At 41.2% G+C, this 24,790-nt stretch overlaps 1 protein-coding gene across 2 annotated transcripts in view; it reads right to left on the bottom strand.

Moving 5' to 3' along the window:
• The window catches only part of ASAP2 (ArfGAP with SH3 domain, ankyrin repeat and PH domain 2), a 118,373-nt gene that overhangs the window by 44,732 nt on the left and 48,851 nt on the right, over window positions 1-24,790 (bottom strand). For both annotated transcript variants that reach the window (XM_054993710.1, XM_054993643.1), the window contains exons 6-11: window positions 19,385-19,514; window positions 17,830-17,915; window positions 14,533-14,608; window positions 13,190-13,276; window positions 6,074-6,177; window positions 5,888-5,957 (exon numbers count right to left, since the gene is read on the bottom strand). In XM_054993710.1, the coding sequence (XP_054849685.1) occupies window positions 5,888-5,957; window positions 6,074-6,177; window positions 13,190-13,276; window positions 14,533-14,608; window positions 17,830-17,915; window positions 19,385-19,514 (553 nt within the window). The remainder of the gene's footprint in view (window positions 1-5,887; window positions 5,958-6,073; window positions 6,178-13,189; window positions 13,277-14,532; window positions 14,609-17,829; window positions 17,916-19,384; window positions 19,515-24,790) is intronic.

A 24,790-nucleotide genomic window follows, 5' to 3' on the forward strand; every position in this document is an offset into this window, starting at 1 on the left:
ACCCTCTCGCAACTGAGTTACAATATATTCAAGGTGTACCTACAGAAATTAACCGAACAGGGGGATACTTTGCTCGGGTGTTTTAAAGGTAAGTAACAGGAAGTGGAAGCAACTCGTTTAGAGCTTTGAAAATGGTAAGGGTTGAGTTAAATTACCACTTCCCATTATACAGCTTGAAAACATGTTTGAGGGAGAAAAAGATATGAGAACCTAAAAACATTTTGGAAGTTCACAGGGTGGATAAATATGACAAAAATCTAAAATTCCATATGGATGTTCCTCTGTAAGCAGAGGTACAGCTCTCAAGAGTACTTCTTAGGCATTAGGGGAAATCTCAGAAAGCTTAGGAGGCTATTTTCCTGTGGTCACTTTTTATAGATAGCATATCGCTCCTGTGGCCATCATTTGCTTTGATAGTAAATTGTGCTGGACAAAATCAAAGCCACTTGTATTCTTGCAGTGTGTTCGGTGGGGCAGGGAAGATTCATGTAATTATTTTAACATTAGACCTTAATATTATAGGTCATGTTTGGCTCTCCTGGTTGTTATAGCAGATCCACAAGGCTAGAGATAATTGAATGGTTATAGTAACTGACAAAACTCACATTAAAAGGTACGTATAAAAACGTTGCCATAGAAACACGAGACAGAGTAGTTCCAAAAATATCCCTTGACAGGAAAAACTCATATACTTCACTGCTGTTTTACAGACAAACACAGTATTAGTACATTTTATCAACAGTAAAGTCAAACAGTTTTTTTTCCAACTATGGAGAGGGAAAACATTGACAAAAATTATGAAGTCTCTTTCCTTCCATCCCATCTCCAACTTCAAATTCCAGAAATTTGAACATCTATACTTGATGAGCAACAACATTTTAGTCGGAAGCAAAATTTACATAAATAGATTCACACCTATCTGGAAGCAAGCCCACATTTCTTCTAGAAAGGAATATTAGCTGAACGCTTCTCTAGAGAAATTAAACCAAAACCCTAACTCAAATACCTCAAAGGTATACATGGAATAAACGGGGGAGATGAATGGTTTTATCTTCCAGCTAAAAAAATCAACCATCAAATATGAAGCTTATGATCCAGAATGAGAAAGAAAATGATGGCCTTTTATTTGGCTGGTTCTTCCATGGCTGTTAATTACAGGACTGATCCAGAGGACCTTTTTGCATCAGCATTTCTAATGCTTAGACGTATTGCTATGTCAGTGCAACATCCTGGAACATTACACTGCAGAGACATCATATTGGTGTTGCAAACTGAGAAATTACTGCATGTAAGAAAAGCATTCTTCGACACCACATTTCTTCCCTTTTTTTCTGTTCCAGAGAATGAAAGGTTCCTGTATGATCTCTTAGTGTAACAGTCAACATCACTTTTCTTGGAAAACAGTTTTTCAGAGCTCATCAACTGCCTTAACATTGGAAAAGAGAGACACATAACAATGATGGACTGAGGCAAGAAAAACAATTGGAGATAATGTTCACACGCTAGAAGTGACCACTGTGTGCTACTATACTAATATAGACAAAATCCATTTAAGGATTCTACATTCTTCCTTTGAGAACAACAAACTCTTCACGGCCTTTGTCCAGCATACCTATGGGACCGCCTCCCTCCCTATGCTCCTCCATGGCACCTTCACTCTTCCGAACAGCGTCTCCTGCAGGTGCCATCCTGCACATGGGCGAAAGCGATAGCAGCCCATACATGGCCTTTCTCTGTAGTGGCCCCCACCCTGTGGAATGGTCTGCCTGAGGAGGTCAGGAGAGCCCGCACTCTCCTGGTTTTCCATAAATGATGCAAAACCAAATTATTCAAAAAAGCTTTTTACTCAGATAGGAGGGCTGTAAGGTAGGGAGGGGATCTCAGATGATCCACTGATAAGTTAAGAACCATAGACCTCACCACTACGTTGTATTGGGTTCCTGCTAATGTCTTTGTGAACTTGTATCTATTGACCCTATGGCATTGTTTATGGAAATGTTCCTGATACTGACTGTACTAATCTCACACTGTGTAATCCGCCTTGAGTCTCAGTGAAAAAGGTGGACTATAAATGACATAAATAAATAAATATAAGCTGTCTCCAGTCATTACCAATGTGTGTGTGTCTGTGTGTGTGATGGGTAGCTAAGCAATATAAACAATGCATTTAAGCCAGAGACCCCTAAGAAGAAACCAGCAGCTGAGATCCCAAGCTCTGGTGATCCATCCCATTTGCTCCATCCTCCTTTCCAAATCACCAGGCCATTCTGCTTCAGCATAAGGGGAGACAGATCCCAGGGTAGGGCTCAGTCTTCTTTAGTGCTAGGGCTGGCTAATCAGCACAGAATGAGTGGGATGGAGGCAGCACGGGCTCACATGCCCAATAGTAAGGCAGCACAATGTGAGCTCCCACTCACGGCTGGGTGCCCCTGAAACGACCTGTCAGTGTCTCCAGCTGGCTGCTGCACTTTAAAGAGAGACATGATAAGCTTCTATGCTAAGTATGCTTGCTTGGAAATACACCTCGTTCAAATCAATTTGAAATACTTCTAAATGGATGAGACACCAGTCACTGTTGCTTTCAGGCACGTGCATTTATCCATATTGTACACACTGACTATATTGTACTATAAGAATACAATAACTTGGAAAGGTGCCGTATTTACTTAAGGTGCCTAACGGGGCATTCACAAGGTGCTTGTTTTGGGGGCGCAAGGAAGGTGCTGCATTTCCAGTCTATAAAGTCTGTAGGCTTTGTCAGGCCTCATTCCATGATGGTCCTTCCCACATCATAATGACAGAAGGGGACAATGGCGTGCCACGACAGAAAGCCAAAGACAGCAAGCTTTGGCAGTCCACAAGGATAGCTTTCTATTGACAGGGTCTGGTGTTTATTCTCCCAACCTGTCTATTTCAGGGACAGATTGTAACCAACAGCCCTAGATTTGGAACATCACCAAGCAGACGTGCTCCTATTGCACAACTGTGCACTGATAAAACACGTACGAATCAAGCATCGCTATCACCAACAATAAGGTAAGTCTGTCAAGTTCTTCCTGCCTCCCTCCCCCTGCCACTTCTTTGTTTCCTCTCACTTGTTCAAAAGTGCTAGGGCAGTGATATTCAACTAGTGGCTCAGGAGCTACATGTGACTCTTTGATATGCCACCTGTGAGTCTTCAGAGCACTGTTCCTCAGTGTGGTGCCTGCCCCATGTTTCAGGAAAGGAGGCAAAGCCGTGGCCTGGTAAGTCTTGTAGTTGGCAGGTCTCCCATTTTTGAAACAGCTGCCACTGAAGGAGCAGATAAACTGCAAACCTTCCTGAAATGCAGGCCTTATGCTAAGGATGAAGCAAACGCGGCTCCTTTGCTTGATGGTAATTGCACCTGTGGCTCTCTGTGAGCCACAAAGTATTACTACGGGGCTAGGGAAAGAGAGGAAGAGCCACCGTGTGCAAGTGCGTGTCTTCTGCACTGATCGTCCACCTGCACATTTGTCTCCATGCAATTAAATAACACAAAATGCAAGCAACTGTGAACAAGATGCACAAATGCTCACTGGCCTAGTTCTTATTAAACAGTTTTTAAAGAGAAAGATTTAAGAGGATGACTGTAACAAAATCACAGCCCACATCCTTAGAGACAGTGTAATTACCTCAGAGTATCCAACACACAGAAACAGAGATGTACATCAAATACAAGAGAACAGGAAGGAGGCAATGACCATATTTTCTCCATAAACAAGATCTCGAAATTGGGAAGTATAATGCAGCAATCGAAAAGTCATTCTGAAAGGTCAGAAATAAATGATACCACACCAAAAAGGGTGTGTGAGGGGTGGCGGAATTCAACAGGGGCTGATCTGAGTAGGCACTCATTCTCAGAACATCCAATGGGGAGAGTGTTTCTTAGCAGATGTTCCATTCCATTCATTTCCCACTAAGAATCCACAATAGCACCAATGAAACTGGCCTGTCTTTTATAAGATTATGATCACCTCATAGGGAATGAAACTCTAGAAAATTCACACCTCTGTTTTCACAATAACTTCTACAAGAATGCCAACACAGGATTACAAAAGAAAAGAATCTATTCTGAATTGCAGTATGTGGTCAACTAGTCTAAATGAATATACCAAGGTACAGAAAAGACGGAAGCACTTTAAACACATCTATGACCCAGAGCAAAAATGGATGTGTGTGTGTGTGTGTGTGTGCGTGCGTGCGCGTGCACAAGTTTAAAAGCCATGAAAGAGCCAACGGAGAATGTCTGGCTGAGGGAAACTGAGGCCTATCCTGAAAGGATAAGGAGGTATAGATGTCCAACTAAGTAAGAAATTCATGGCAAGAAGCAGCTGTGAAGATGTACAATTCATTCAGGAGAAATATTATCAAGCCATGAAGTACACCTTTTAGCACCCTGGGCAGTTTTCAGAAATGGCAAAATTTCAGTGTCTAATGGGATGCTTGGGAGAAAAAAAACCCAGTCAGATAAAAATAAAATTTTGCTAGCTGGTAACCCATGGTAGAGTACTTTGACATCCCAAAGCAGTTTTAAGATGGATTCTGAAGATGAAAATAGATCGACTTGTTACCCATAAATCACAAATTTGCTCTTATTGATATGATCCTGTCTCTTTACATAACAATGACCTTTGTACTTGCATATGAGGCCCTTGGTCAATATTTAATAGCTGGTAAAACAGAAGACTAGCAGCCTCTTAGCAGTACCCTCTCTCCTTGCAGGCGAGTTTCATGGAGACTGTATTTTGAGATTTTCAGTGCAATCCTAAACAAAGTTACTCCAGGCTAAGACCATGGATTTCAATGGGCTTAGACTGGAGTAACTCTGCTTAGGATTGCACTATTAGTCATTAACACAATAAAAGACTGCACACATTCAGGATGATAACCAGTAGAGAAGTAATTTCTGGCACTGTCAGAGGAGGCTTATCAACTATATACGCAGTATAAAAATTTCTTCCCTTTTCGTTTCTTAGCTACTGTGTTAAAGACGGTAACCTCAGAAAATCTTAGAAGGCACTAATCTATTAAATTAATATATGTCATGTTGCACTGGCAGGGTGACTTCTAGACATAGTTAGACCTTAGAAGGAAAGTCCTTATATCGAGAAACAAAGACTACATCCATCTTTAAAACAAAGTGCCTCTATGCAACCACATTTCATATTTTCTGATCCTTTTTCCTTATTCTTTAACGTTTCCTTCCAATTTGAAGAATCACTGTCATACTCACTGACTGAAACCCTTTTACAAAATATCTTACTTTGCAAAACATAATTTAAATCCATCTGATGTTGAAAAATGCCAGAGCCCGTTCGCACATGACAGCTTTCTTACCCATCCCGGCATCACTGACACTTTTTAAAAAACTCTTCCTCAATAAAAATTTGCAGATTGCATGGGAGTAAGTGTTCCACCCACTGCTGCATGTAAAAAAAGGCTGAATTAGCATCTTTCATTCTGGTTCATTCTGCATTTTAAACCAAACTCTGCATTAGAGATCCTCTTCAAAATGTGATGCCACTGGAATACAGCATTTTTCACAGAATCGTTTTTTATCTTCTGCACACCGATTTGCACAGAACAAGCTCTTGTTATTTTTAACAACACAGTAATGGATTTGGTTGTTTTCATAATCCATCATCAGCGTACTAAAGAAAGATTTTATGCTAAGATTATTTAATTCTCATGGCAAATTTTGCCAAGTTGGTTTTTTTTTTTAGTTATTATCTCTAGAGAACATACCCTTGTTTTAAAAAAAAAAACTCTAGCTGATTTCATCCTATAAATACAACTGCAGCCTAATTTGGCTTTTTTTGTATTAGCAACAAGCTGTGTATATAGAATACTATAAATAAATACTTACTGTACCATGGGAAATGGTAAGGAAACCGTTTTTAACCGTGCATTTCCTCTTCTGCCACACTTTTCTGATTCTGGTTTTAAAAACGAGAGACATCATGATCTAAATTTTGGTGTAACTTGAATTAAGTTGCGCACGAACACAAGCAGCCTTCTATCTTTTTAAAGTGGCAGTCCCTACGACACGTACCCATCGCTTTTCTTATAGAGGCTCCCATCTCTTTCTGTACCATGCTCCTTATTTCCCTGAGGCTGGTGCAAACTGTACGTGGTACTCTGACGGAGCTGAGAATCCTAAAGAGGAAAAGAAAACTGATTACAAAATGCAGCACCTCCTGCCAGTTGCAACTTCTCAGAATTCACCCAATCATTTTACTTCTTGTTCCACGACTCTTTACAGGAGACCAAATAAAATAGCTGCACGTTTCTAACATTTGCCTAGATCGCAAACAACACTTAAGCAACCTTCACTTTTTCTACTACCTGCCAAAAAAGGAGCCATATGAAATCCAGACAACATCCATATACTTAAAATTTCCTACCTTCCCCAGCTACAAACACTGTAGTCTGGACCACCTTCAACAGCTTCTTTCAAATACTATTCAAGATTACTTACGCAAGACTTCTGACATGTTTTCTTCACGTGTCAGGAGGTGCAATGTTAGCTGGGAACCATAGTTTTAATAGGCAGAGCCAGCGGAGATCGTTCTTGAAGGGACGGATTCTCTCACAGCCCTCCGTTGCCACTTGTGTGCCAGACTGTCTCCCCTTCTGGAGCCTTTGCCTTGCCAAGGCTCAGTTAATTCAAAGTTTTAAGCAGCGAAGGCGGTGCGGGAGGGCAAAGGCTTCAGAAAGGAAGACAGTCTGGCATGTTAGAGGTGGTGGAGGGTTGTGAGAGACTCCGTCCCCTCCAGAGAGATTTCCGCCGGCTCTGTCTTTTAAAACTACGCTTCCCAGCTAACATTGCGCCTCCCGACACTTGATGAACATGTGCCCAGGCGTCTTGTGCAGAGAGACTCTTAGTCTTCCACTTCAGTAGTTTACTGAGCCAACAATACAATACTAATTAAGAAAAAGTACCTGGACCTCATTTAGTGCACTGATGCAAAAATTAAGCAATATGTTTCTCAGTAAAAGCTCATCATGGCTGTCATTATGCTTCAGTCTTGTCTGTATACATTTGATCAGTTTTCAGACAATATCTCTTGAAGACCAAAATGAGTTAAAATAAGAAGAATTTTACCAGATCCTTTAAGGCATTCTGGAAACTGAAACAAACTATTAAAACCAAAGCTCTGGTTCCTGAAACACCTCTTCATCGGCAAATGCCACTAACTTAAGCACTGCTTGCTCCGCACACCCAGAATGAGGGCCTTCAACGAAGGCAAGCACAACCAGTTCTTGCAAACTCATTCATTTTCTTGGAAACTTTTTCTTTGTAAGCCAAATGATGCATGCATGGGAAAGGAATAAATTCTACTACAGCCATTAAATAATTACAAAACTGAGACAATATACAACATTAATCTATATACAAATGGATTTGTTGTACATCCTTCACAACACAACACCACGAGTTCTGAGGGACTGCTCAGCAGATAAAAGCCAAACAATTGGATTTTAACAAAGAAAAGGAAATTCACATTTGGCTTGTATCCAATTCTGGTACATGTTGAACAGCCAGCCAGTTCCAACAATTTAGAGAATGCAAAATAGGAGAGACAATTGGGCAGATACTTTAAGAAGTACCACCCAGTCATCTGAAATGCACATACAAGTCATGCAATGTACTAGTTCCAAAAACATTAAAGGACTTACTCTCCTAGACTTCGGTCACAAAAGGCAAGTGCATTTTAGAAAGAAAAGAAGATCAGTTATGGTGTAAAACATATAGGATAATGCACTAGAAGGAAACATTAACAGGTTAATATAATGTTGTTCTATAGATTGTGAGTGTCCTTTTGAACATGCACCCAAGTTTTAGGATCAGTAGCCAAGATACCATAAATTAAGATTCTATGCTGATCACTGATAACATTTCACTCATTTTCAAGATGGTTATATTGCATGCCCACACTCATATGCTTGGTGAAATCAAGAACTAGTGCATCTGAAAGCTGTTCAAAATATACTTTTATACCTTGCCAGTAGGAAATACAGAATACAAACAGTACAAAATTAGATTCAAGGTTCTTTCTACATGTTTTATTCCTGGATTATGAGCATAACTCAGAGAGTCAGTTTGGTGTCATGGTTAAGAGCGCGGGACTCTAATCTGGAGAACCAGGTTTGATTTCTCACTCCTCCACTTGCAGCCAGCTGGGTAACCTTGGGTCAGTCACAGCTTCTAGCTCTCTCAGCCCCACCCACCTCACAGGGTGTTTTGTTGTGGGGATAATAATAGCATACTTTGTAAACCGCTCTGAGTGGGTGTTAAGTCATCCTGAAGGGCGGTATATAAATCGAATGTTGTTGTTGTTGTTGTTGTTGTTAAAAATGAACTATCCTCCTAAGACCTCTTGCCTTAACCTGTGCCGCCTTTAGTACATAAAGCCACAACTCAGCAAAAATATGTGCACATATGAAGAAGTACTGCACAAGTGCAGGCTGTATCTTTGGATTTTTCACCAAGCACTTGCACTTCTCGTTCAGCCAACTTTTCACTTTAAGGGGATATTCACACGAGGGCTGTTTTATCCTGCATGCGGAATGATTACTATTCAGCATTTAGGTGAAAGTGGAAATGAACCAGGGGTTCTACATGGCACTTAACAGAGCGTTAAGTCTCATTAAAATCCACCACTATCAGCAAAATCCTACTGTATGTTTATTTTTAATTTATAACCTGCTTTTCTCCCTAGCGGAGACCCAAAGTGTCCTATCATGTCTTTCTCCAGTCCTCCAACTTGATGTGGCCAGACTTATAGTAATGTCTTTTAATTTCTGTATCATGTTTTTTGTCATGTCATGTTCTATACCAGATTGTGGTCTTTGTCCTATAAAATGCTCATCACATGTGACACCAGAAATTGCAAATTTCATGTTCTGTCCTAAAGAGTTCTAATCAAACAAACAGTGTGGTTAGATAAAACCAGGAACTGTGAACTCACAGTTTTGATCTGAGCTCAAGAGATAAAGCAACGGTGTGATTTATCACCGTCCTTACATTAGAACTTCGGTTTGTAAAAGAGATTTAATATGTGCTGAAAATGTGCAAAACATCTTACATCTCGTCAGAAACTCAGCTGATTGAGATGTAGGTTCACAGCTGCGAAATTTTATGTACGTATCCCTGTCTTTTTGTGATTTTTTGTCTGTTCTGCATTTGCTCCTGTTATGAAATAAAAAAGTCTTCAACAGATTCCTGTTTTCAGGTTCCTGGGTTAAAACTGCCCCAACACCCTTATACTCACAACAACCACCTTGTGAGGCAGGTTCATCAGAGAGAGTGTGACTGGTCCAAGATTACCCAGCAAGCTTCCATGGCAGAATTGAGATTCAAACCCAGATTCTACCCTAACACTCCCGCCATACTCCAGGCCCTTCAGAAAATGGAAAGTTTGGTCACTTACTGTGACGTTCCTTTCTCAGTGGTCCAAGAGTGAGGAAGTCACCACCAATTGGAAGAAGTTCCTCCCTGAACATAGGCAGTATGTTAATTTTTGTTGCATCCTATTGGGAGACGCTTCGTTCTTATTCTCCCAGACCAATTCAAAAGCTGTGTTGCTCCCGTAACTATAAAAACATACTAACTACAACAGTCAAAGATAAAGAAGAAAACAACAAGAGAGACAGCAAGAGGCCATGCACGAAGATTATCTCTTAAGGACTCCGACAGCAGGGAGGCACTGACTTCCCCACCCTAGGACCACTGAGGAAGGAACTTCATGGTAAGTGACCAAACTTCCCATTCTGCAGTGATTCAGGCTGGGGTAGTCGCAACCAATGGAACGTACAATAGGAGTGTACCCCAGGGCAGGCGATTTGAATTCTAGCCTGTCAGGGTTTGCTAGAGGACTATCCTCCCAAAGGAGGCATCTGCCAAAACCTCCTTGTCAATGCCAAGTGAAAGCTTTTTCTTTACATTGTCCTTCAGTTCCTTTGGCATGTCCTTGTTAGTAGTGGAGAGGTGATGGAGAGGTCCAGAGATAGATGGCTCTGATGAACAAAAAGCCAGCTGAGGAAGCTCAGAGAGCTGCAGAGAACGTCTCGAAGTTCTCATGCAGGGCCAGGTCAATCCTCTCATTGCAGGAATCCCTGAGTAAGCCATCTGACTTGGTCAATATGACCATCACGTCTACCACCACAGCACTGACTACCAGGAGTTATTCTCCTCCACCTCTGGAACCACTGAAAAGATGCAGGTGTGATTTCATGGGTGGCCTTAGGTCTCTTAGGGGAGTCCCATTCCATCCTGATGACTTTATCAAAGACTAATGGTAAGGGAACGGCTCTACGTGAGGGAAGGCTTTAGCTAAACAAGCAGGTCTTTTTTGCTATTTAGGGTCCCTAGGATGTGAAGAACATTGGGAAGCAATTTAGGAAAGATCTGCTGAGGAAAAAGACAAGTTTGCACAGTCGTAATCTGGAGTTCTTCCTCCTTGAAGACTTCTCCCTCTTCTCTGGATGAGAAGCCATCTGACTATTCCAAGACTCCATCAATGGGCTATGCTATCTATGATGACTAGGACTTCCCTTAACAAAGGGGGGTGGCACATCTGGGGGCATGCCTCTCATCTGAGGAATGGAACAAGACCAGCTTCTGCTTCTGGATTTAAACTTGCATTTGGTCACACAGCACTGAACATCCAGTAGAGTGGTATTAATGGAGGAGCTAATCTCCTTAATCCAGGAGAAGGGGTCAGAATGTGCATTCCTGCCTGAGTGATTGGGCACTGGCAAGTCCTCTAGTTTTTCTAAGCTAGAAGATGGGTGGTCTGGTTCCTTGGAGGGGGAGGGGGAAAGAAGAAGGCTGCACACCAAAGTTGGCCAGCCCAGCATGCACTTCCATCCTGCCACTTTTTTTCCTGATTTAGCCCAAAAGGGGAGAAAATAGGTCCTCTCTCATGCTAAACGAATTCCAGTTTACCAATCCAGGCAACTGTGGTTAGAGGGAAGCTCTGCCACAGGCTCCTAGGGGAACAGGGTGCTGTGAAGAGCATCACAAGGCTCCAAAACCTTGCTTGTCCAGTTTGAATCCAGGCAGAACAAGCGTTCCTCTGCCTGGTCCAGAGAGGCAGGCACCTCTGCTGCAGCTGCCACTGCTCCTCCTCCGCCACAGAATAAAGGAAGCTCCTGGCCAAAACATGATCTTTGCAGCATTCCTCCACTCCCAGGTAGAGAACCTTGGAGTGAAGGAGGGATATGCCTAAAGGCCAATCCAACCCCATGCTCCCACAGCAACAGAAGATGAAGGCCATCAAGGAAGGCACAGAGGGGGTAGAAAGTAAAACAAAAAAAGGCCATGGAGAAAGGTGCCGCCATGTTCTTTAACTAGTGCAGTGACCGACTATTTGTCTGCAAACCAGACTGGGCGAAAACTGGGAGACTGAGGGAGAAGCCCTTTCTAATAGGAGTCAACACAAATTATCAAACCTGCTCGTATCCAGGGAGGAGCTTCCATCCATTTGTTGTGACTGCCTTACCCTGGACCACTTTTCCCTATGATTTTCTGTTCTGTTGTTTTTAGGCAAATTAATTACTTTCTCTTCACTTGGTGTTGGCTGATTCTCTCCCAGCATTCATGGATCTAAGTATCAGCTTTTGTTCCCTTGTGGGATGGAGGGCTCAAACAATTTGTTTACACTTTGTAGCCAGCCAAAGATACTGACCATAAATTTTACTGCTATATTGCAATTATGAAATAATGATTATACATTTTTGCTTTAAAAAGTACTCATTTCAGCAAGCTACAAAGTGCAAAACAAGCCTCCTTCCTCTCACCACAGGGAAGAAAAGCTTCTATTTTACCAATGATTCATGAATGTTCAGGAAACCAACAGACACATGGAAGAACAGGAAGTAATTATGTTGGAAGGTGAAGGAAGGGATGAAAACATAAAGAGACAGTAGCCCTGGGAAACTTCAATTGTGTACCAACTGTTCACATAACCTGGCAGTGCAGTGATAGTTTAATATTTAATAATATCCTACAAATCGGATCTGAAAAAAGACAGAAAAACAACAAAGAATACAGAATGAGTTGCCAACAATGTCATCTTTAAAAGTGAATGTATGAATCATAGCAATTCTGGACAAAAAGGTTAGTATGAAGAGGACTGGCAAGTTCAGTAATCTTGCCTCTTCAGCAAGTCATGTGGTGATGGGGGAAATCTCTGGCTCTATATACGACTTCATCGCATTATAGAAACATTGGCTCTTGGACAATGATGTGAATGTTGGGGCGAGTTTGCTGTTGAGACAAACCATCCCCATCACTTGCTCAATTTAAGGGAGTTCAGTTCCAGCAGGTAGGCAAAAAGTCATATCTACCATAAAAGTCATATCGACCATGTTCCCCATAACGGGGAAACAAGATTTAACCACATTAATTCAGTATTTTAAATTTCAATAAAAACATTTTTTTTCAATTTGTTCTGTACTATTTTCCCTCATGAACCTACTGTTCAAGCAGTTTCTACAAACTGAGGTGGAAAAGGAGGAAGTGGGATCCTTTTCCTTATCTAACACATGCAAGCATACTACTTTCAAGAGGAGAATAATTGGCTGGCCTAAAAAACTTAAAAACTGTAGTGGTGGCAGCATACTGGGTAATTCTGGTTCAAGAGGTTGGGCTGCCCCTTAACACTTCATAAATGCATGCTCAGTGGATCCAGGAAATTGTCATACTATCCAAAAAAGTACTAGTTCCAACATAATGTTTTGTTTCCACAGGGGGTACATTTTTAATGCTTCAGTTCAAGGGTGATTCTAGAACAAAAATTCACTATATGGTTTACAGGATTGTCCTTGAACAAACTGCATCAGTAAGATCATTAAGAAGAACCAAAAATGTTCTTCATTTGTATGCATCTCTGGGAACCATTCCAAAAGCCATCACTTGGATGCAAAACATGATATTTGAACTCTCCCTCAGTAATTCAAGTAATCTGCAGTTCCGGTATACGCTCAGTAATACCTTAATGAGAGGCAAGCCAAGAAAGTCTCTGGGAACAAAAGAAAATCTCTTACAAAGGCTCTCTAAGAAATCAGTATATGATTGCAATGGATAATATAAAATAGAGTTCTGATTTCAGAACTTGGGTGAAAATATTCCCATTACAGAAGTATCACCCTACATGCTCACCTCTTTCTGATCAACCTGAAGTGCAGATTTTAAAATATCCCTAAGCTGAATTAATTGTTTTCTTTCTTCATCTTGTGCTTGCTTAATCTGAAGTGGAGAAATAATTAAAATGTAAAATTAGATCAAGAACAGCAATGCACATTTAGGCTGGTGCCGATGAAATGATTCTGATCTCTTAAACATGGCTGCACGATTATATGTCCTCTTTCCTTTCTTCCCTTTCCCCTCCTCCAATTTCTTCCCATCACCAATTGGTCTTAATCACAGTTTAATCATTTACTTAAACTCTTTCTATTCACACTCTCCATTAAAAATTCCCAAGGCGGTTTACAGTAAAATCAATTAAAAGAATCAATATCAACAGGAGACTAAAATTAAAGATCTAAACAGCAGCAGATAACAGAAACACATCTAGTACTATATTAAAAATTTCACAATAAATACTATTATAATAATACAATAAATGATTATACAATAGCAGAAATATGGGACAAGGTAAAAGGAGAAAGGCAGAAAACGCACAATTCATCAATATGTAAGAGGGGGAACTGACTTTATAACAAGCTTGGCTTCAGGCAAACTACTGTGGGAGAGAAATCCAAAGTCAAAGAGCCACAACCGAAGAGGATCATCTTGGTTGCCTTGACTTTACTTCAGAAAATGAGAATATACAGAGCAAGGCCTTCATAGAAGATCATACACAATGCACAGGCTCATGTGTTACATCAATCTCAATATAAACTGAAGCTAATGCTGCCCACCAACCACTCTGAACCAGAATCTGAAATTGGAATTTTAAACTGGTTATCAAATCCAGGTTAAGTTAGAAGGTGGCCGTGATCATGGCTAATGTGGATGCCAATGTCACATGGGAGTGGGGTGAGGGTGGCAGCAGTAATTTGCCCTTGTGAATGTGGTAACTACATGCAGGATACTACTGATTTCATAAACAACTCCTCTGTCAAGGTACAGGTCATGACGTAGCCCTAGGAGATATTTTAACGATGATTGTGTCAGGATCCATACCTTAATCCTTAATCATTCCTTAAATTCTCCAATTAGAGTGATAAGATATGCCTCATACATAACATTATTAGAAAAGCATGAGGAGTAATTTCCATATCACTCAGACATTCAAAAAAGGGCAGAATATTAAATTCTGTAATAAATCCAAATAAATTAACAATGCAGCCCTATCCATATTTACTCAAAAGTAAGTCCTATTAAATAATCAGACTTTAATGATGTTAGGACTGGCTATAAACTGCTTTGATGAAAATGGCTTTTTAAAAAGCTGAGTCAGAGTTCCACATTTTACAACACCCATATGACTTTCTACTTACGGTGTGAAGGTCTGTGGAGAGCTTTTCTATTGAAGGTTTGAGGCTTTCGACGGCTTTCAGACCATCCTGAAAGAAGCTTTGGAAGAAAGTAACTTAAAAAAAAAGGAAACTGTAAAAATTAATTTAAAGCACCTGAATTTGGCTGAACAGACAAGGCACAAAAGCTTTGCTCAATATGTATTTATCCACTCCTTGATGGACTAATGGAAAGAGGAATTCTGCGAAAGAACTTATCACACACATCTCCCTTCTGATGAAATAAAAGGGACGGGCAAGATTCAGTAACACTGGGTGGAAGGCAGCTCTTCTACAAATCCTGTGTCTTATGATTTGTCTCAGAGATTTCCATTATGAGGAAGAAGAAAATGTAAAAAAAAAAAAAAAAATTATCACCCCCCAATCCCCATGGCCCGTTTGATGCTCTGAGGAAAAACAGATGGTTATAATATCCCCATTGCTATATTTGTTCCAATAATATTCCTCTTTTCTACTAGCGTCTTACTTGCATAAGATAACCAAAAGGGGAAACTGACCAACTGCCAAATCTTAATGAAGAACAAAAAGACTGACATGGAGCGGTCTGAAAGGGCTTAAAAACAGAGGCAGAGTATTCTCTTTCACCTAAAACATCCACTTTATGATCTCATCATGGAGTCACTGGCTGTGATCCAACATGGCCGTTTATGCAGCTCAGGTATGGGAAACACACGCATGCATGCAGCACTCTTCGGAGTATTTGCTGCTGCAATTTCCACATCTAACAAGACAAGCCACTGCTTAGTCCTGTTGACTTTTAAAAGCTGCAGCAATGAAAACTACATAGAAATTTCTAGTTTACTTGTATGTAGTTTCCTAAGGCATGTGTAAACTTTGGATCACAGCCACACAAAGTCTGTAACTCTTTCCTTCTTTTTATGAGTTTATCTCCAGTCTGACTGCCACAGATTAACATCAAGCATTTCTATTCTTCTAAAGTAGGACTTCTGTTGGCTTGTTCCCATGCAAGTCATTTGGGAACTGAGGCACTTTTTGTGCCTCTCAGTCTTCTACATGGCTCATACTCCTACACTGGTTCATACTTCAAACACTTTTCCACTTGAACACACCAACTCTGAATTTTGCAGCTCCTCACACATTCAGAAGAATATGACACGCACGGAGCAAGCAAGTACTGTCATTTCACTTCTGCAATGGTGAGACCAATTCTCAATGGCATTCTTCCACAAATGAAACAAAAGGAATCTTTACTCATGCTCACATGTGCAAGGCGATTCCTATGAAGCTCTTGACTGGGTGTTAATGTTCGTTACATGCACAGCACTGATTGGCAGAAAGATATATCTACCAGCCTTTGAAATGGTCACACATATATTTCATGGAAATGCAGCAGGCACAAAATTTTGAATTTTTATACAGAAATGAGCATTTCAGATTTTTTTTTTTAAGTTTCCAGCCCCCAGAGGTCATGCCATCATTTCTCAACAGTGCAGGCAACTGCTAGGAGCCAGAGGGTTATACAGGCACACAACCAGCTTCTGCAACCAAATCAGCTTCTGCAGGCAGATCCATCGGAGTACATGCACATTCTTTACACCTCAGTCAGTGTTTGCTTAAGACTCAGAAATCTGAGTCAGCCTTGAGAAGCTAGACCCTGCCCTCTCTGCTGAGAGTGACTTGCTTTCCTTTATTTCCTTCTTTCTAGGATTGCTAGATCGCTGTTCAGCTACCGCTCCAAAAACAGTGTTCAGAGCAATTCCATAAAACATCATTCAAATTGATATATTACACTGGATGCAAAAACCTGTGCAGCCAAAGCTACTATCAGCTGTGTGATAAAGTAAACCACTCCCCACTTGAGCCAAATGGTAAGATACATATGACTAAAAGACTGACTTCAGAGTTCATCTATGTCTACAACAATATTGGAAAAAACACTTCAAACTTAAAATTGCAGTTTTAGAAGCACCATTACACACCTCCCAAAATACTAACGTTATTACAATTTAAGAATTCAGTATATAATATAAAGCTGTAAGATCCCTGTCTCAAACAAGAGATGGTGTTGAACCAGCCAAAATGGGTACAGTTGGCAAGTCAGCTCTAGAATTGGATGAAAACAATGGCTTGGATCTTGCCAACAACTTCTGCAAATGGAAGGATTCCTGTCCACAGAAGCATGCCTTTCCCACCTTCCTCTTCCAGCTACAACAGCCCAAAATAGCCCTAGATATACAACTCTTGGGGGCCAATGACAGAACCCATAAGAGTACCTTGAGGACAACTGGAGGTCTGCTGCAGGTGGGCGAACTAGCAAACATTGCTCCTCCTTATGTACATAGAAATTGTAGGTGGGGTTCAACCAATTCAATACATAATAGTAATCTTATACACAGAAATTAAAAATGCATTCTGCCTATTAAACAGGTACAGTTATAGGGTGCAGCATATGGCATCGCTAACAACCTGTTACATAATCCTCTGCTTCAAAAACTTGGAAAGCATATCAGATATATCCAAAACTTGGTCTTCAGGGCACAACTGAAACTTTTGAGATGCGTACTGGGCCCCCAATCCCATGTTCATCTTTGTAACACTAATATAGGGCTGGGGTAGGGAGGGGGCATGTGCAGGAGAGAAGCAGAAGGCAGCAGGGTGTGCTTCAACCATTGCCCCCCCCCACACACACACACACACATTCTCCCCTCCAAACGTCCCCACCATCTGGTTATTGCCCAGCCAGGCTTACTTCCAGTCTCAAAGCCCAGCTGGGGAGGGGTATTTGCAAAGGAGAAAGGGAAGTATTGATAGATATCCTGCTGCCACTTCTACATCATCAATCCTTCCGTGTTTCTGTAATGAAAATGAGTAAGAACTCATAGCTGTCAGAATACTCATTCCTAATTGTGCATTTTTTCTAAAACAAAACAAAACAAAACAAAAAAAGACCAGGTCTGTCACTAGACACACTGCAAAACCCGAAAGCTGGTACAGCAGCCTGCCTCTTTCCTTTTCACAAAGAGATTACTAATCATGCCAAATGGCCATGTGGAAATTATGGACTGCAGACAACTGCGTGCTACAGCTTCATGCTTCATTTCATTTAAAATAATACAGCAAACAAGACAATAATTGACCTTTTCAACCATTCAGTTTGATGGGAGAACAACAACAGAATACGTACAGCTGTATCAGAAAGACTGTGCATTTATATCTTCAATAAAAAGAATCATTTCCACAATTAGTTTTCATGAAAATGATTTAAGGGAAAAAAATTACTACAAATATATAAAAACCTACTTGCATTGTGCATGGAAATACTTGATGAGGTTTTGAAGTAAGTCAACTCCTTTTTTAATCTTGATTTCATTGACTTTCAACAGGTACTGTAAAAGGTAAAATACAGGCAAGTGACATTAATTATTCTTTTAGAACTAGTCACAGGGCTAGTGATATTTGAACCCCATTTAACTATAGCTTGAAGACTTCAAAATATTAGCGTTTGGAGACAAATACATGCTGAAAAAAGGTCCTTCATTCATCAAACATAAGCATGAGAAGAACTACGGGGCCATGTTTCAAATGAGCAGACAATCTTTTCTAGCAGACAACCAAATGACCTAGAAATTTATCTGTTCATCTTTTGTTCAAGTGAATGGAAAGCTTTCTGCTCACGGAGCAAAACGTGCACACCTCCTCCCACCACAGCTCCAAACGTTCCTCCAAATGCTGCTCCTTGATACATGCCCCCCCCCCCAGCATTTAGGAGGCACGTTGGGCTGCAGCAGGAAAGAGGAGACAGAAATCCTTCAGGCCATGGTAATGCTCCAACGGACCCAAGCCTGTAGTTTGCAATTATACTTGAATCAGGAACTTGCTGGACTGGATTCCATAGACCCATTCCACGAATGGCCAGATTTCTCCAGATGCAAGAAGCCCTCCCCTGACACAAGAGTAACTTCTACTAGTGGAAGATTTTTTTCTTACTTACATGCCTTATTAAAGCAGACAGGGTTTGTATCCAACCAACTTTTGGGGAAGGCAGGGACAGATACAGCATTCCCCTTCCCTTCAGTAGTCCCCTGTAGACCCACATAATGATTGTCCCTGGGACTGTAGGACCCATATGGATGAGACAGTCGTATATGCTGGAGGGGGATGCAGCAAAGAGGAGGAAGGGGGTGAAACTGTCCCCACCTCCTCTCCATCCAATGATTTCTCCCCCACCCCCTCACAATAGCCTGCAAGGGTCCTCATGTACACAGGTACCACAACCCAAGGAGCTCACTTTCCAGAGGTCTAAAGGGACACTGGTAGGGAGGAGAATGCTGAGAAACCCCACAGAGTAAGCCTATGACACATGCCCAGTTCTCCAAACCAAGCTATTGTTGCATAATGCCAAAAGGCAACCAAGTTTAAAGCTGAAGTTAACATAACCATGCTTTTATGGAAAAATCCATAAGGAAGCAAGTTCATTAAAACCCCTGAGTGCACCAGCAGCTCCTTCCCAACAGCTGTTAAATTTCCCTACTTAACCAAGTAAAATGAGATTTTTCTTCTCCCAACAATACTGCAGCAGATGGCAACTTGCATAGGCACAGGAGTCAATCCTCTTAGCCTAGAATAGGATGGCTGGAAACACTCTGCCTGTTGGGTTTGTTTTTAATCTGCAAATAATGAACTAGGCGACCCGCCAATTTATCAATTGTTTATGGAAACAGCAACAAATACTCTCCTGAAGTTGACACATCCGGATAATTTCAAAATCCTTTTGAATCTTGCGCTTGTCACAGATACCACTGACTAAGATGAATTTATGAATGACAGTGGCAATGAAATGGGCTCCATTTTTTACCTCACACATTTGTAATTGGAAGAACCGTCTCTCTTTTTCCATCTCTTCAGCTATTTCAGCCCCACTAATTTCTGTACGGATCATACCATGTAGTTTAGCATGTTCCTTTTTCTCTTTTTCTATTTTTGTCCTGTTGGGAAGAGAACCAATCAAAACCAGGCTGTTAGCCTAAATATTTTTCATCAATTAGTTGAAGAGTTCTAGTGAACATTCTAAACTTGGATAGACAATCCTCAGCCCACCAGCCAAAGAGCAGCATTCTGGACCATTTTGCTCACGTGGCTTGGCTGGTTATCCACCCGAACAACTGAGGTAAGCCTATGAGGAAATGGCAGCATCACTGGAAAAAGACGATGGGCATGATTAATGCTCACCATCATCATCTCCATATCCTGAGACAAGTCTCTGAGGATGTGGCAGCAGCTCTGTGGCTCAGCTTGTATCCATTGTATCATTTAAAGTGGTGGTGGATAGTGCTCTCAAGTCATAGCTGACTAATGGCAATCCCCGGCGGGGTTTTCATGTCAAGAGACTAACAGAGGTGATTTGCCATTGTCTACCTCAGCAACTTGGTCTTTGTTGGAGGTCTCCCATCCAATTACTAACCAAGGCCAACCTTGCTTAGCTTCTGAGGTCTGATGAGATCAGGCTCACCTGGTCTATCCAGGCTAGGGCATCTGTTAAAGTACATAGCTTTAATCTCCCCTGCCCCCTCCTTTTGGGCAGGCAACACCTTCACAACAGACAATGCATTTACCCCTCCAGCATTTGAAGCTGGGGGGAAAGGTTGCCTACCTCTGTTCTAAAGTATGATCTACTGCCAAGTTTATTCAGAGCAGTATAACAGTGCTCCCTCTTCATCAGCATGTTGTAGCCTGATTTTTAAATACTCCGGCCTACCTACATTCAGGCCAAACAGTAAAGGATAGCTAACTGGGATACCTGGGCGCAGTGCATGCTATTCTCCAAACCCCAACTCCAATTCCAGCCCACTCCCTTCCCATATTAATGAAACAAATCAACCAAACACACAGGTACTCTTACACACAATTCCCATCAATTATCACTTGGTAAATGTTACTTATAACTTTGTAACTGGCAAGCTCGCCTAATGTTGTACTGGCAATGGCAGCCATTCACTATTTGGCCGAAGCCATAAACCATACAAACACCAACAAAATATGAACTGTACACATGAACATACCAAATTCACAAGACACAGCTCGTCATTATCACGTATCTAAACTCATGAAAATCTTGTTTCTTTATCACCGTGGCCCGTTAAAAAATAAAGCACTCGTAAATTTTCTAACCTACATCTCTGCATACAGTCATTCTCTATAATAACGGATGTATCACTAAGCAAGTAAGGAACACATGAGCTCTAGTGGTATGGGTATTTAAGGTGAAGGAGGCTAAAGAGAAATGAGTTTTCAGCAAAATCCCTCAAAAGATGCAACAACGATCCTGTGAATACAGGTGAGAAAGCAATACAATACATTTTAATATAAAATACACACCAGGATCCATTTCTTCTTTATCTGTCATGTCAATAGTAAGCAACATTTTTAATGACACTATCATTAAAATTTGGGCTGCCAGAAATGGGAAAAATGATTCTGGAGCTGGATTAATTTTATGTGATGACAAAATTGGCCTACACTATGCTAGATTACAAAACTTATTCCCTAGCCCACACGAACAAATGGAATATTTAATATGGGGATGGCATTCAATGAGAACCATTATTTCATCAAACCTTCATGAATTAGGACATGTGGAAACAGAACTAGAACTTTGAATCTGAGAAATATCCTATTTTGTTTTATACGTTTACTGATAATCTGTGCTCGTGATCGTAAATTCAGAAGCATTCACTCAGGTGTGTGTTCATCATCCATTCCATCCAGACAGGTATAAAAACCAGAAACCTGAAAACCAAGGTCAATGAGCATTATGAAAATTGGTCTTTAAGGATATTAAAGAAAAAAACTGAGATCCTTTATTAGATCCTTTAAGAAATCAAATAGGTCTCTGACTGATCTCAGGGCATATCTGTTCTGTACAGGAGCCTCTGATGGTTCCAATACAACATACCAGCACTGTATTACAGCTGAGATCCAAAATGGCTCTTCAAGTGGATACACTGAATCTTTTTGAGGAGGGTATGAAAAGTTCACCATAACTCTTTTGGAATGCAAGCTTGTAAGTTTAAGAAGAAATTCCGAGGGCTTTGAAAATCCTGAGCCAACAGTGAATCTTAGAGGGATATAGTTTGTGCTGCCTACATTAAGCTCTATACCCCCCTAACCTACACCCATCTGCAGCAGAAACAAGTGACAGGTCAGTATGTGGTCAGTACATATGTCATGTCGAATCATCACAACATGACTTATGCATCTTATACCCTACCATATTTTCTTAAGTGCCACCGATTTACAGTTATCAGCTTTACACAGCTTTCTTTATCAGTGTTCACCGTCTCTGAGTGCTCCCCCCTGCCTTAGCATCCCTAGCCAATCCGGGGCAAACAGCTCTCATTCCTTCCTGCTGCTGAGCCAGCTGGCACTGTGAATTCAAGCAAAGACGGCTGGGTTAGATGTTTCCAAGTCTTACTAGTCCAGCTGCCCTGACTTTCCAAAGGTCACTGCTCATGCTGTATAAGGCCTGTCTTGATTCATGAGTGAAAAAATGGCAGAGCCCAAATAAGAAAATCAAAACCTACAAAACAAAAATAGTTAATTGGGATGACACTGTCTTCGTTGTCCACTTAACAGTGTTTATTGGTGCCCAGATTAGTATTTTGGAAAAAATAGTTCATGAACCAAGCATACTAAAATAAAAGATACTCTGTGAAGTTTGTGATGGTTATTAATCCTTCAAAGGCCTAGTATGCTTGAAAACTCGTTAGAAAGAGATTCTCAAAGAGGCAGAAAGGCCCAATGTAAAAAGGGCAGCTCAGAAAAAAGAACACAGGGTGAAATTCAGGCTTCTTGGATTCAGGAAATAACTTGTCCTAGGCTGCTCTGGCCTGTGCCTGATGCCGCAGTACATTTATATACACCCCTTATTTCAAACAATATGTGGCATCTTGCAGCATACACAAAGGAGAAAAGATGAGTGCTCAGAAGGGCTTTTCTTTAGAGGATGCTGACAGGAAACACTCCTCTTCTGAAATCTATTCTAAGTTTCCATAACAACAGCCATAATGGATCAGAAGAATGATGCATCTATCTTGTCCCAAACAGTCACTCAATTTGGATGCTTCAGAAAGTCAGCTCCAGGTACTAACAAAAACACTTCATTCTGTATCATACATTTTCAGTCCTGGTAATATAACATTAGGTTATATTGTATACAATCTCTTTTTTCTTCTCTGGCACTTTCCCTATCCATATGTCACGACAAACAAAAATTTGCAAATGCAGCCAATCGCGATATCAAGCTATTGAAAGTAGGCGAGACCCAGCTTTGAGGAGCCTGTGAAAATAACAGTTGGTCTGCTGAAAGTGTGAACAGTATTCCTGTCACAGGCATTTCTTTCCCATAAGTTTTCTCAACACGACATGCTGCTAATGTTTAAGCACATAAAGGAAGGTGCACCACAACCAAAACAAAGCAACAGCTCAATTTTTCACACCAGACAGCTCAAGGCAAAGGCCCACTGGCAGTTTTACCGTAAAGTACCAACTTCTAAGCAATATAATAAAAACAAAGCTATGCCCCCCCACAAATGCACAGATACACACACAGAGACTTTTTCTCTAACAATGTACTTGTACAAAGTCTTGCATCACAGGATTCAAATTTGCATGAGTGGAATGGAACTCACCTACCCCTTCTTGCTGCAGCCAACTGCCCCCAGTGAAGTATGGCCCCTGGGGTACTAAAGGAATGGTGCAGAGTGTGATATGGGCGTCTGCAGTGGAAGTGAGGAAATTAGCACTCTTCCATCAATGTAAGCACCCTGCTCTTCTACTAGCAGAAAATGAGCGCTGGTTTCAGTGCAGTATTTCCAAGTCACAAAATGTAGAAGTAATCTTGCTGCAAGTACAAGGGAAGCTTTTTGCTGCTTTTAAAAATTTGTTTTAAGAAAGCAATAACTGTATTGTATTACTGCAGCTCTGGAGTAGCCATGGGCACAAATCGAAACACAAAGCAAATTTCGTCACGAAACGAGCCATTTCGTGTGTCATGAAACAGCATTTTGTGGGGCCGCAGTTATCATGAAATTATCACAAAGTTCACAACTTTTTGGCCTGTTTCGTTAGCTTCGTGAACGATTTGTAATTGCAGACAGGCTGGCACCAATCCATTGATTCCCTAGGCAACAATAGGCCCAGATCTGTTGTTGCCATTGGAAACCCCCATCATAGCCCACTTATCCTTGATTGACAGCTCTCCTAGCCATCTGGAGAGCTTCCATTCTGCCCTATACAGCCAGGAGCTAGGGGTCAATCTCCTAGGCAACCAAGGAGGTGGGCCATCTGTAGCCATGGGCATACCAATCTCACCCCTCCAAACCCTGTTAGGCAGGCCTGTCAGCCAACCACAGACCTCCTGTTCTGCTCTATGTCAGCATTTTTATAAAAGGCACCTCTCTCTGCCTTGTATTTCAGTCCCAGTAGACAAAGGGAGAGGGAGGAGGACTTGTTGCTGGGATTGCAGTGGGAGTGTGTGTGGAAGGATTTGGGATTGTGCTTTTGGCTGAAAGAAGCCTTTTATTTCCAGCTCCTGGCCTTGCTATGGGACGGTCTTTGGGTGAAGGTGCCTTTTTTCCTCCACCCCACCCCACCCTAGTCTCAGGCCTTAACCTGGCTCTGGAGCCTAAGCCTCCCCTTTTTTTTATTCACTTGTCTTGGTGTCTTCTCAATTCTTTCTCTGCTCTTTTGAGGGCTCATACTCTTTGCTGCTTCCAGGAGAAAAAACTGCTGAAGTCTCCCTGAAACTTTGGCATCTCTCTGGGTGAAGGGCACCGTTGAAATGCCCCTGGTTTTGACAAATCACAAAACTAACCAATTGTTTTGTGAAACTGGTCAATTTCGTGAAAATTTGTGGTTTGTGATTTGTGAAACATGACAAAACACGAACCTCTCGTTTCGTCTTTTTCCGTTCCGTGCCCATGTCTACCCTGGAGAGAGGGGAGCGCGCCAAAAATAAATAAAGCAAACGTTCTACAAAATGGCAGAAACACTGCAAAAGCAGGAGCATCCTCATACTCAAAAGCTTCAAAGGAAAATTAAAACCTTGAGGGTCAGTCTAGCCAAGGAAAACAATTCTGAAAACAACGTGGAAAAGATCTTTAAAAGAAATCTTCCCAAAACAGATCTATGGGATATTCTATGTATTTGCAACGGCATCCTCAAAACGGAAGAACTAATACCGGCCACGTACTCTGACAGATTA

The sequence above is a fragment of the Eublepharis macularius genome, chromosome 1, assembly GCF_028583425.1.
Source record: "Eublepharis macularius isolate TG4126 chromosome 1, MPM_Emac_v1.0, whole genome shotgun sequence".
NCBI lineage: Eukaryota > Metazoa > Chordata > Lepidosauria > Squamata > Eublepharidae > Eublepharis > Eublepharis macularius.